The 12,555-nt window shown below is 35.7% G+C and overlaps 2 protein-coding genes across 4 annotated transcripts in view; both read right to left on the bottom strand.

Moving 5' to 3' along the window:
- Nucleotides 1-575: 575 nt before the first annotated feature.
- Crygs (crystallin gamma S) lies at nt 576-8,532 on the bottom strand. Its single transcript, XM_020174095.2, has 3 exons — nt 7,010-8,532; nt 1,716-1,958; nt 576-1,372 (listed from the first exon to the last, which is right to left on the bottom strand). The coding sequence occupies exons 1-3, from the start codon at nt 7,145-7,147 to the stop codon at nt 1,100-1,102; spliced, it is 654 nt and encodes a 217-aa protein (XP_020029684.1). The 5' UTR covers nt 7,148-8,532; the 3' UTR covers nt 576-1,099.
- Nucleotides 8,533-8,684: 152 nt separating this feature from the next.
- Tbccd1 (TBCC domain containing 1) overlaps nt 8,685-12,555 on the bottom strand; it is a 25,411-nt gene continuing 21,540 nt past the window's right edge. For all 3 annotated transcript variants that reach the window (XM_074073593.1, XM_020174093.2, XM_020174091.2), the window contains exons 8-9: nt 11,806-11,956; nt 8,685-9,377 (exon numbers count right to left, since the gene is read on the bottom strand). In XM_074073593.1, coding sequence (XP_073929694.1) covers nt 11,827-11,956 — 130 coding nt within the window. In that variant the 3' untranslated portion in view covers nt 8,685-9,377; nt 11,806-11,826. The remainder of the gene's footprint in view (nt 9,378-11,805; nt 11,957-12,555) is intronic.

The raw sequence follows: 12,555 nt of genomic DNA, 5'->3' as shown, positions 1-12,555 counted from the left end.
ATGCCTCCCTTTCCCCCAGAAAATCTGAACTTATGAGAAGTAACTGAAACTGGACTCTGAATCTTAAACATGGGACGTTTGGTGACTTATGGCTTCACTATTTTCAAGTAATACCCTGTTTTCACTGATTGTTTCAATAAGCATTTGTGTCTATTGGACCTTTAGAGGGACTGTTTTTCTACCTTTTAAATTTTACAGGGACTTATACTTATACTATGCACACAGATATTCCGTCAATAAGTGTGAATGAATGAACTAGAAATAAAAAGGATAATGGTTGTGGAAGCATACATATCTTGGACAAAAATCCTAGCTCTTCTATTCACCAGCTGGTGAATGTGGGGAAATTTTTGACTTCTCTAAGTCTCGGTTTCCTTATTTGTAAAATACAGATAAGCCACTTCTCTTATAGGGTGGGTTGTAAGGAAAAAATGGGATAATGTAGTTACTATTGTGCTTTTTGATTAACGCAAAAAAAAAAAAAAAAAACAGGAAAAAGTCACAGAATTAGCCAGGCACAGTGGCTCATGCCTATAATCCAGCTATTCAGGAGGCAGAGATTAGGAAGATGGTGGTTCAAAGGCCACCCTGGATAAAAAGTTAGTGAGACCTCATCTCAACCAACAAAGCTAGGCATGGTGGCACATGCCTGTCATTCCAGTTCTGTAGGAGGCTTAAATAGGAGAATTAAGGCCCACGCCAGTCCGGGCAAAACCACAAGACCCTATTCCCAAAATAATTAAAGCAAAAAGGGCAAGGGGCATGGCTCAAGTGGTAGAATGCTTGCCTAGCAAGTGCAAGACCCTGAATTTAAAACTCCAGGATAGCCAACCCCTCCGCCAAAACCAAGGAATAGCAATATGGTTTTCTAGTGCAGTCTCATTTTTATTTGGCATAAAGATTTAGATTGGTAATCTGATAGATGAGTTGTTTTGTGAAACTGCCCGGTAAGGTGGACACTACATTGCTGGTTCCTACAGGAGAGACATTATGGTCAGCAGCAGGATGCATGCCAATTATTTTATTTATGGTGTCTATTTGGACTACAAAGGCCATCCAGCACTAAGTTAGGAAGAAATCTGTGGCCCCATTCATGTCATTACTCCGTAATGCGGCGGAACGACTGAACAGCAGGGGAAGCTGCACCCCAATCGATGGGCTTCCGGTACTCCTTCTTGTCCAGGAGGTACTGTCTGCCACGGAAGTTGGGTAGCTCATAGAAAATCCAGACACCCTCCAACACCTTACAGGAGTGGATCTCTCGCATGTGAAATTGCTCCAGGATGGAAGGACAATCTTCAGTGGTTTCATACATCTGACCATTAAAATCCCCTTTCTCAAAGATCTGAATCTTGTATTGGCCTCCACTAGACTGAAAAAACACAGAAGAAAATAAACAGCTACCATTATGAAAGTCACCATGAGGTAAAGAAATCAAAGAAAGCATGGTCCAGAACCTGTCATCTAAGTAAGGTTATGAGGACACCCATCCCCACTCAGAAATGACTGAAACAACTTTTAATCAAAAAAAATTTTTTTCTAAATACTCAAGAGGAAAAGTGTCATGAATAGTTAGTGTATTTAGTCTTGCAATGAATGAACTGACCTAGATTTTATTCAAGCTTCATCAATGAAAGCCAGCTACCCATGAAGAGATAGGAAGATTTCAAGGAAATTAAAAGGAGAAGAAATTATGTGTGAGCCCTTGGACTCACCAGATGAACAGCTCTGCAGGAGCCCAGGCGGTCATTGAGGCCCATCCATCTCTGGTATTCAGGGTACTCCCCCTGAGGTAAGATGTACAAGTGCCCAGCAAAGTTGGGCCTTTCGTACACAGCCCATGTGCCTCCTTCCACTCTAATGGAGTTGCAGCGACTTAGGTAGGAGTGGAAATCTGCACAGTCGCAATCACAGTCATAGTGGCGGCCCTGAAAATTTTTATCTTCATAGAAAGTAATCTGAAGTACAGAGAATATAAGCACAAGAATTAAGGAGCAGGGTGACTTTATTTACAGGTGAAAGTTAAAAACACAGTGTACACTTTAAAAATTCCTTTCTCTTCAGTTTTGAAGAGAAAATATGTAGTCTGTTTCACCTCACACTTGGTTTCTGGAAGACAACTTTAGTTGGCAACAATAGGAATGAGTACTTTCTGAAGGCTTAAAATGAAGCAAAACAGAAGAGTGCTTTAATATAAGCCAGTAGTTTCAGACTCAAGTTCACTGCTTCCTTTATGTTCCCACAGCCTTCTGTACTTACCATATCATATTATAATCTACCCTTTATGTCTATTCCTCCCACTAGACTCCTACTAAATTTCTTCCAAGGGTAAGGACCAAGCCTTCTTCAAACTGTGGATCCAGCACTTGACAAATTCTCAATAAATGTGTGATGAAAATGAGCCCTGGGAAACCAGAAACATTTAAATCTGAGCCCTAGAGCTATGGTGCCACAGTTAACCCTACTAACTTAGTCCAGTCACCTCTCTGGGCTTCAACTTCCTGTGTGTCAAACGATACAGCTTGGGTAGACTGGCTGTAAAACTTAACTGCTTTTCTGGCTGAAATAGGAATGAGTTCCTAGGAACTCCTAGGGATTCATGAAGTAGTTTCTGAAAATTACTATGAAAGTCACAAATGGGCTGGAGTTTTTTCCTTTTTGCTCAATAATTCCACAATCTAAGATCAAGGCTAAGTTATAACTGAAACCACAGGGTCATGCCTGCTATGGCCAACTACCCGACAGTCTGCCGCCACCATGTGGCTCATTTACTTTACTGATTCAAAAGGGGAAAAGCATGTGAGTCATTTTAGGCAGGCAGTCTTGAGTCTTTGAGCAAAGGAATGAAGGATAAGTAGATATGTTCCAGAAGCAAAGGAAAAGTGACAAGGCTGTTCAAAAGAATGAGGGAAAGAGCACGGCCCGTTATAAGAAAATAGGTAGTTCACAAAATCTAATGCACATTGAGTAAGTGAAGTGTTTGGGGGGGGGGGGGGATAAAAAGCCAGAGAACCATACTAGAATCCTCTCAGACTTTATGTGGGAGCTGTATATTAGTGATTTGTGCTTAGAAACAGATGGTTGCTATGAACCAGGTGAGAGAATATGATGATCAACCAAAGACAAGTGAAATGAGAAAACAATCAAAAGAAATTTAGGATTTGGTGACTAATTAAATTCAGATAATGAAGGAGAGGAAGAAAATGACTTGTAAAAGGTGTAACATCTTACTGTCTTTCACCCTGGATGATTCTTCCTAGATAGTAATATTCAGTAGACTACTGGTATCTGCCAGTGTTTGGTTCCAAAGAGACTGCTGCTGAGGAAAACCCCGTGAAAACATAGAGTTCAGTGTTGCATTGCAGATACACTTTAATTAATTTTTCACTTTAATTAAGCAGACTCAATTTTACCTTGCTTTGTGGGTACCATTTGCTTTTCAGAAGTCATACTTTCACGAAATTAAGGGCAGGAAACACTCAGCAGACTACACAACTGATGATAATACAGGACTCACTGAGAGCTTTTCCACATCAACTGAGTGGCATAATGCATGCATGGGAATTAAATTTGTTTCTGAAACTTGGTTTTTAAAAACTTATTTTTTAACCATGCTTGGTCAAAACCACATGTAATCAATCCATGAGTAAGGTGGGCTCACTGTATTAATAACTATTTTCTCCTACCCCAGTCATTTCCTTTTCTTACCCTTCCCACTTAACTATTTCCTGTGCCCTAAAAGCCTTTTTCCTTCCTACCTACTAGAAAAATCATCTATTTCATCTCCTTTCTCCTGTCCTCAAATTTTTCTGTTCTTTTCTCCATTTTAGCATAGCATAGATTTAGAGAGATACAGGGTACCTGTTTATGGATGAAAAACCCAAAAATTCCAGCACACTACTTTCTAGCTACATGACCTTGGACTGGGCACATCCTTTATTTAAAAGACTTCATTTGCAGGATGAGTTAAATGTCCTGCGAAGGGGAGGATATTCTGAAGGTCCAATAGGACAATAAGTACTTAGTTTAATACTTTGTGTAGGTGTGGTACTGGGGTTTGAACTCAGGGCTTGTGCTTAATGTTCTACCACTTGAGCCACTCCTGTCTTTTTTGATTTTTATTGTTTTTCAGATAGGGTCTCCTATTTTCACCTCAGGTAGGGCTCAGACCTCAATCATACTATCTTCACCCCTTATGTAGCTGGGATTACAACCACGTATCACCACGCAGGGCTAGTTTAATACTTGACTCCTAATTTCCAATAAGCTTTTGCTACAGTTGTTACAGGAGTGACCTGCTTAAGGTGGCTAGTTAGTTGTAAATTAGTTGTAGCAAGCCAGTGGACTGCAATGTAAAACTCCTGCTAAGTGAAGTAGTTCGTTTGATTTTCTTTCACCGTTTTCCTACCTGCACAGCTAGCTGTTCAACATAGCAACATTTAAAGCCTATGAGGTGTTACCTATGACTCATGAAGAGATTTAGGAAAATCAAGGAGCTTCTCTAAGAATGGGTATGTTCTAAACTCCAGAATTCATATGCTCAATTTGCCTTTGAGTTTTGATCACTCACCAAAAACAGAGGCTTTGCAAGAGGTATCCGTGGAAAGTGAGGTTAGTATCTATTTTTTCTTGCTTCTCACCCTTAACTGCCCTGTCTGCACATTTGCCTGACTTATACCCATATCTCAGAAGTAAAAGTATACATGATGTTCTATAAAGTCACCATCCTCTTTTCCCTCCCAGTGGAACAAAGTATTCATTGTTTCTTGTCATGGAATTATTACCGAGCTCCAGGCCTAAGCTCCCATTTCAGTGGAAGCCAGAGAATGCTACACCCAATATTCTCAATTTCTATTTGTAAAAGAAACATGAAATCTACTCACTCTGTTGCTATTGGAGAGATTTTGACCCTGGGGTAACACATTTTGTAGCAAAGGACAAGAAATGTGCAGGCCTTCCAAGAAATTACTAAAGTTTTCAATTTTATTTTTTGAAAAATAGCCTACCAATCCAATACAGCAGAAGGAAAATGTCTTGAGCCCCAAAGGTACCAAAAAACATGCTTAATAAAATCTGTTCTTTTTGCCAAGTCCATACTTCTGATTAAATTGCTAGAAAAAGTGGGAAAGGAAGAAGCAATGATAAAGAATAAGAAAGTTTTATTATCTCTTTCAGCCTAGCAAGCAAAAGTTATTTAATAAATGAACTCAACTATGAGATTTAAAAATAGACTACACTATCACTACTATGGAAATCTTTGAGGGGGGATATGTTTTCATTTAAGTAAGATAGTAAGGTAATAGCCTTCCCTTAAGGCACAAGAAAATCCCTCTAAGGAACTTAAATTATTTTTAGTGGGATATTTTCATGGCACATATTCAACTTTAAAGACTTTCCCCCCCTCCAGAAAAACTTCTGGATAATTACTAATTGTTCGGCAAATTGGAAAAAAAAAATCAGGTACTAACCAATCATGGAATAAGTTAATAGGTGCTTCCTGACACAATGCACTGGAAGTATACAATATTGCCTCTGTAGCTTTCTTGCTACAGATGTGTAATCTGAATGTAAACTTGAAGAAATAATCAAATAACTCTAGATGCAGGTCTTTCTTTAAAACACCTGGCCTGAGCTGGGCGCCAGTGCCTCATGTCTATAATCCTAGCTACCTGGGAGGCTGAGATCAGGAAGATCAAGGTTCAAAGGCAAGTCTGGGCAAACAGTTCATGAGCCCTATCTCCAAAAAAATGGGCACAATGGACTGGTATGGCTCAAGTGGTAGAGCACCTGTGCAAATGCAAGGTTCTGAGTTCAAACCCCAGTTCCACCAAAAAACAAAGCAAAACAAAAAAACAAGATGCCTAGACAGACTTGAACTTTGAAAAATGTTGATGTGTTAAAAAGCAAAAATGCAGAGGAGCTATTTTAAAGAGGGGAAAAAAAGGCCCAAAACAAGTGAGAGACAAATGCAATACATGAACTTTGAATCCCATATTATGGACATTTGTGGGGCAACCAGGGAAAATCTGAATATGGTCTGAATTAGGTACTGTACTTACAATGAATCTTAGGGACACAATAGATATGATGTTTATACTGGGAATGACTTTGTTTTTAGGAGATATATGCCTAAGTACCTAATGCAAAACCTGCTATTTATTTTTAAATGGTTTAATAAAGAGAGAAAAAGAGAGATCAAACATGGGAAATGTTAAAAATTAGAGAATACAAGTGAGTACATACAAATATTCACTGAATATTTCTTTCTTATTCCTTCAGGATTCAGTAAGTTTGAAAAATTTTAAAACAAAAAGCTTAGAAGAAAACCAGGTACCAGACAATGGCTTTGCCTTAGATTCACTGGCTACTGAAAGAAAAGAGAAGCTCTTCTTTCCCAGAGCCCTGCCCAAGAGATCAATTTCTAACCCAGCAATGATGAGTCAAATATTTTAGAGGTGAGTTTCCTAATGTAAGTGAGTGAACTCTCTACTTCAAGAAAGGGTTAGAAAAAGTGCTTGAATGAAGGAGATTTATGGGATGTAGTTCACCTGACTTGCCGATCAATTAATGTTCTTTTGGAACATTAATGGTTGAGGCTAAATTCACAAAACAAATTTTTAATTGACTACTACAATTATATGTGGAGTACAATGTGTACACCATATAATGCTCATCAGAGTGTTCTATTCATATGGAAATTCATACAATATTAGCTTACACAATATTATTTGCTGGAGGGTAGAAATCAGGATGATATTTACGTATTATTTACCTGTACAGTATTAAACATAGCACCATACATAAAGATAAATCCTTAATAGTATTTGGTAATTCTGTTAGAGTAGAAAACAGCAACCATTTCTTAATCTTCTTTCCCATAGTGGTTCTTCTTTAACCACTCCCATATTCATTTCTAAGCAAAGAAGCAAAAGTTTTTTTCCATGTTCCTTTCAATGTATGATTAGGTAAAAAGTGGGCAGGCTAAAAATCAGTATGATGATTTACTTACCTTGGTTCCAGTCTTAGACATTTTTAGTGCATGGGTTGATTTCCCCAGGGCTGAAAGGAATCTAGGAATAGCTACAGAGCTAGAAGCACAGAGACATTTATACTGGGCTTGTTTCAAATCAAACATTTGCTTAGTCATGAGAATAGGATCCAAAAATTGAGTCAGTCATTTATAGTCTATTGATGGGTTCTAGAAAAACAACTGGGATTATGAAATAAAGGAAAGCTTCAGTAGCCCCTTTAATGCTTACCAAGCCCTGCTGCATTTAGATTTTGCTGAGTCAAGACATCAAAATCCAGCCAAAGTTTTTAAAATTAAAAACAATAGTCTTGTGTAATTTTTTTCAGCAAGCACCCTCTGAAATTCCTAATGTCTTTTTCGTCATTAACAAAGTTTGCAGAAGATGAGTCAAAAGATCACTCTCTATTTCTAGACAAAAGTGACATGTTTGGAAATCAAAAAATATACATGACAAGTAAAGGCAATGAATAGTCTTATATTTAGAAAAGAATAACTACAAAGGACATTCTCGGGGTAATTAAAAAATATGGACTGTACACTATATATTCTTTATTATACCACTGTTTGACTTTTTGAATTTGATCATTATAGTATGATTAGGTAAGAGGATATCTTTGGTTTTGTGGAAATGCAGGCTGTAACATTTAAGAGTAAAGACCAGGATGTTGGTAACCTACTCTCATACTGTTAAGCAAAAATAAAACAATACTATACAGAAAGTGATAAAATGAATGTAGCAAAATGTCACTAACTGGTGAATCTACACAGAGGGTAAGGGGTTCAGAGACCTACTCTTGCAAATGCTCTTTAAGTCTGAAGTATTTTCAAAACATAAAACAGAAAGAGTTCTAACTCACAAGGGTGTCATAGTAGGCAGAAACAGAAAACTACTGTGGGACTCCAGAACTTGTCACATGCTAGGTGGTCTTTCTCTGCCCACAACATTATATGGGACCTGTTCAGAGAACATTTTTTGGCCTTTAATACCCACCTCTTACTTTAGGAATGTGGTAACATTTTATGTAAACTCACAACGAATCAACTCTTCTTCATTTTAATTTTCCTGTCCAAGCATACTCTTCTCAAAAACTCATCTTTCTCATCTAACAAAGCTATTCAATAAATACTTTTATAAATGATAACCGCAAGCTTTATAAGATTATGATCAATTCCAAAAAATAGCAAATGTGTCTTGATTAGATTACTGAGAAACAAATATTGTTACATGCTCAGTTTTCTGAATTTTATAAATGTTAAAGTATTTGATTATTATCATTAATTCTACTAACAAACAATTTGTATTATTTTAGTGCTTCTTTATTTGATAATGCTCTGCTTGTTTGAATTTCATCTTAAAATAAAAACCAGGAAAACTTCAATTAGAACTAGTAAACATTCAAGTTAATTTTCACTTCAAAAATATAAAAGCAGTCTCTTTAAAATATATATACTTAATTAAATGACCAGTAAGCATATGAAATGTTGTCTGTCAATGATCAGATTGCTTTTACTAACTTGGAATTATTTTCCTTATCTTAAAGAATGTTTCCCAATCATATGTAAATTTTACTTTGATATAACATCAGAGAATGGCATTGGAAACCTTTTTTAAAATTAAAAGTGAAGATCTACCTTTTTAACAAAAGGAGAAAAATACTTTTTAAAAGAGTGTTTATTGCAAACCTGAAGCACAAAATAAAAAATATTTTTATACCATTTCATTACGTTTCATATTTTAAGGACTAATATATCTTTGTATAAAACTCTCTCTGCTGTATTTATAAACCAACAAGTCATACTTTCATTCTACTTATTTGTAGAAGGGGTAGCAATTTCCTTTCAAATAGGTACAAAGAACTATCAAACTCTTTTAGCTCTAGAAAGAATGAAATCCTTTGATCATACAAATTAAAATATGAAATAAACTTGCAAATCTATACCCAATCACTTATATATTAACATATACACAGTGGTGGGACTGCTTTCACCAACTTTTCATTTTGGCATCACAAACATGAGACTTCTGATGTTCTATAAACAATATGTTTATCTGAAAGTCAGAAATAGCTAAAATTCAACAGAAACATTAAAAAATGAGTATAGACTAGAAATCAAGAAAAGGTCTTAAATAGGAAGAAAAGGCCATGAAGTCTATCTTTCTGTCTCTCTCTCTCTTTTTTTTTTTGGTGGGATGGGGTTTGAACTCAGGGCTTTGTGCTTGCAAAGCAGGTGCTCTACCACTTGAGCCACATCTCCAGGCCCCAAAGTCTCATAAGCAGCAAGAATGCCTTCCCAATATGGTTTCAAGATGGGCTCATCCTCCATTGATCCTCATGTTTCCCAAGCCCTGAAGACAACAAAAGAAAAACTAATATCAATAAATTAATTGGCTCCATGCAAATAAGAAAAAAAAAAAACACGTGCATTTACAAAATCACATAAAGTATGAGGGTCAGATGATAGCTTAGAATGATAAAATAAAGTTTAAAGTTAACTATATTCCTTTTTGTGTCACGTTAGTTTATAATAGAAAAGAAATTTATATAGAGAAAAAAAATTGGCAGATTGTGAAGTTAAACTAAAATTTTACCCTCTTACAGTCTCCATTTCATTTGTATAATCTCCATAAAATTTTTCATTCTTAAATCTCAGCATTTATCAATTAAATATTATATTTAATTACTTTGTTTTAGAAAGTAATATACACTTTTAAAACATACACAGTAAAATAAAGAACATCTTTTTGTTGCTTTGGAAAACTGAAGTTCCTTAAAAAGTTAAGCTTATGTCCTTGAAATTCCACCTCTTGAAAACATGTCTGTACAAAAACTTGTACACAAATGTACACAGCAGCAGTATTCATAATAGCTAAAAAGCATAAACAACCTAAAGTGCATCAGCTGGTGAACAGATAAACAAAGTGCAGATTCACACAATGGAATATTATCCTGCCATAAAAAGGATCAAAGAATTCACATGTGCTACATGTATGAACCTTGAAAACATGCTGAAAAATTCCGACAGATTCTATTTACATGAAATGTCCAGAACAGATAAAGCAGACAACTGATTGTCAGGGGCTGGGGCTAAGAAGAGAGAGAGATTGGAGGGTGGGGGCATGGGGAGTGACTGCCAATATAAATGGGCTTAATTTTATGTTATGAAAATATTATGGATTTGTAAATGGTGATGGTTGCACAAACTTGTGAAGATACATACTAAAAAGCCACTGAATTCTTCACTTTAGAAAGGTGACTTTTATGTTGAGTGAATTATATCTCACTAAAAATAGTTATTTTTTATACTCTAGATACCAACCCAATCTCATTCTTCAAAGACAAATGCTGTTTACAACTTTTTAATATACTTCAAGAAATTTTTCAGACATAATTAGCATATGTGTGTAAATCCTACCCTTTTTTCAAACATACAACATTTAAGTTTCCTGTGAGCCTAGAGACCATTCAGTTTCCACACGTATAGATATACTTCATTCTTCTAAAAGATGCATTCCATGATATGGGTGAATCAGTTCATTAGGCACCAGCCCTTTGTTGAGCAGCATTTGAGCTGTTTCTAGGCCATAGCTATTCCAAGGAATAAATTCAAGAGATCTCTTGTATAATGTGATGACCACAGTTAATAACAATATTGAAAAATGGTGAGAGTAGATTTTAAGTCTTCTCACCATAAAAATAACAACTATGTGAGGTACTGCATGTTAATTAGCTTGATTTAACCATTCCATACTACGTATATATTTCAAAACATCATAAATCTATAGAATTTCATCTTTCAATTAAAAAATAGAATGAAAATTAAATAGATCTTCATATACACAAGCATATCTGTTAGATAAATTTTAAGAAGGGTAATTGTTAAGCCAGAGAATATTTGTATTGCTAATTAAAATTTTATCAAAGTGCTCTTCAAAATGTCGGAAGACTCAAAAAGTTTTGGACTTTAGAGCATTTGGAGTTCAGATTTTCAAATTCGGATGCACAAACAGTAAAGTCTAAGCAAAACTCCAAATCCTTAAAAAAAATACAAAATCTGAAACACTTCTGGTCTCAAACATTTCTGTCAAGGACAGTCACCCTATATATCAAATTTCTTTAAAGTGAACATCCTTGTCTCTGTAAGTACTTTTCTGTGAATTAGATAATGTCTTTTGTCTGTTTTTCCATTGTTAGTGTTTAAAATTGCTTTCCCCAGCACCACAGAAAATAAACAAAAATTCTTTCAAGTAGCAAACTTAATTTCTATTTCTAAAATGCTATATATTTGGATTTAAATAACTTCCAGCAAATTTGTCTGTACCCATGTTCTTATCTATATATGTTCAGTAATCAAATCTTCATTTGGATTAATTCTAGTAACTTATTACCTCTCAAATGTGATTAATAAACATCAGCTAATTTATTAATTGGCTGCTGGAGGAGGATGAGAAAGAGGAAAGATATGTCAGAAAGGGGGAATAAATCACAAAGCTATTAGTGAGGGAAAGTGGTTATCTTTGAACAGTACAACTTGTGCCAAGCAAAAAGCAGAAAAAGATAAAAGGTGACCATTATATTTGCTCAAAATTCTGTTTCACTTGAATATTCTGGTTGGTTTTCTAACTATAAAATATGGTAATTATGCCTATCTATGCTGGTTTGAGTGGTGAAAAAATTTAGCAGAGGTCAAACATAATATTCTGTGTATTTTTTTATATGCTTGGAAGATTTACTCTAAAGAATTTCTTTTAAGTGTTCTGCATTATAAATGCCTACCAGCGATATGATGTAGATGTCCTATCCTGCTGCTTGTTTGGAGCCTGCTGCAGGGGGTACAAGAGTGTCCAGCTGTTGGCGATGACCTGTATTAATCAACCATTCATAAAACTTGTTCTCCACAAGTACCTGGAACTGCTTCCTTTGTTCCCTAAAGTTGCAAAAAATAATGTAAGAACATTCATTCAGATAAACTTTTCATTAGGTGATTATTTATCACTTGTAACACTTTAATAGGACAAGGTTAAAAGATTATTTCTAGTTATCTTTTATTTTCACTCTGCTCAAAGTAGCTTGGACACTCCTTCCCACCAAATAAAAGGATTAGTCATATACAGTGTCCTCTTTGTAAAGACTTATTCATTGTCAGATATTTGCTGAAGACCAAATGAATGCTGTGTAGTGTTCTGACTGATGGGGAGAAACATATAACGAGAAGAGACAAGGCTTCTGTCTGGCCAGGCCAACACTGTCTGACTCCAGAGGGCATCATTTACATTGTGATCTATTTAGGCTATGTTCCTGTGGATTGTATATTCTATAAGAAAGATAGGTAAGAAATAAAATTAATATCTAATATAATCTTAAGTAGTTATAAGAAAACTATTTGTTGGAGAAAAATAGAGCAGGGCCACAGAATGGAGAGCATTGGGAATGCTGTTTGAGAAAAAGTAGACAGAAGAGGACTCTCTGAGATGACACTTGAACAGAGGTCTGCATGAAATGATGGAAGAAGAAAAAGACTATGTG

The sequence above is a fragment of the Castor canadensis genome, chromosome 5 (genome assembly GCF_047511655.1).
Source record: "Castor canadensis chromosome 5, mCasCan1.hap1v2, whole genome shotgun sequence".
In the NCBI taxonomy this organism is placed as follows: domain Eukaryota; kingdom Metazoa; phylum Chordata; class Mammalia; order Rodentia; family Castoridae; genus Castor; species Castor canadensis.
Note: the sequence above shows the minus strand (reverse complement) of the source record. Positions and strands in the feature narration are given on the sequence as shown.

Coding starts and splice junctions, on each gene's coding strand:
- Crygs (XM_020174095.2), bottom strand. CDS start 7,147: ATGACTAAGCAAATGTTTGATTTGAAACAAGCCCAGTATAAATGTCTC. Junction 1,959..7,009: donor TGTCTAAGACTGGAACCAAG/GTAAGTAAATCA, acceptor TCTGTACTTCAG/ATTACTTTCTATGAAGATAA. Junction 1,373..1,715: donor CCTGCAGAGCTGTTCATCTG/GTGAGTCCAAGG, acceptor GTGTTTTTTCAG/TCTAGTGGAGGCCAATACAA.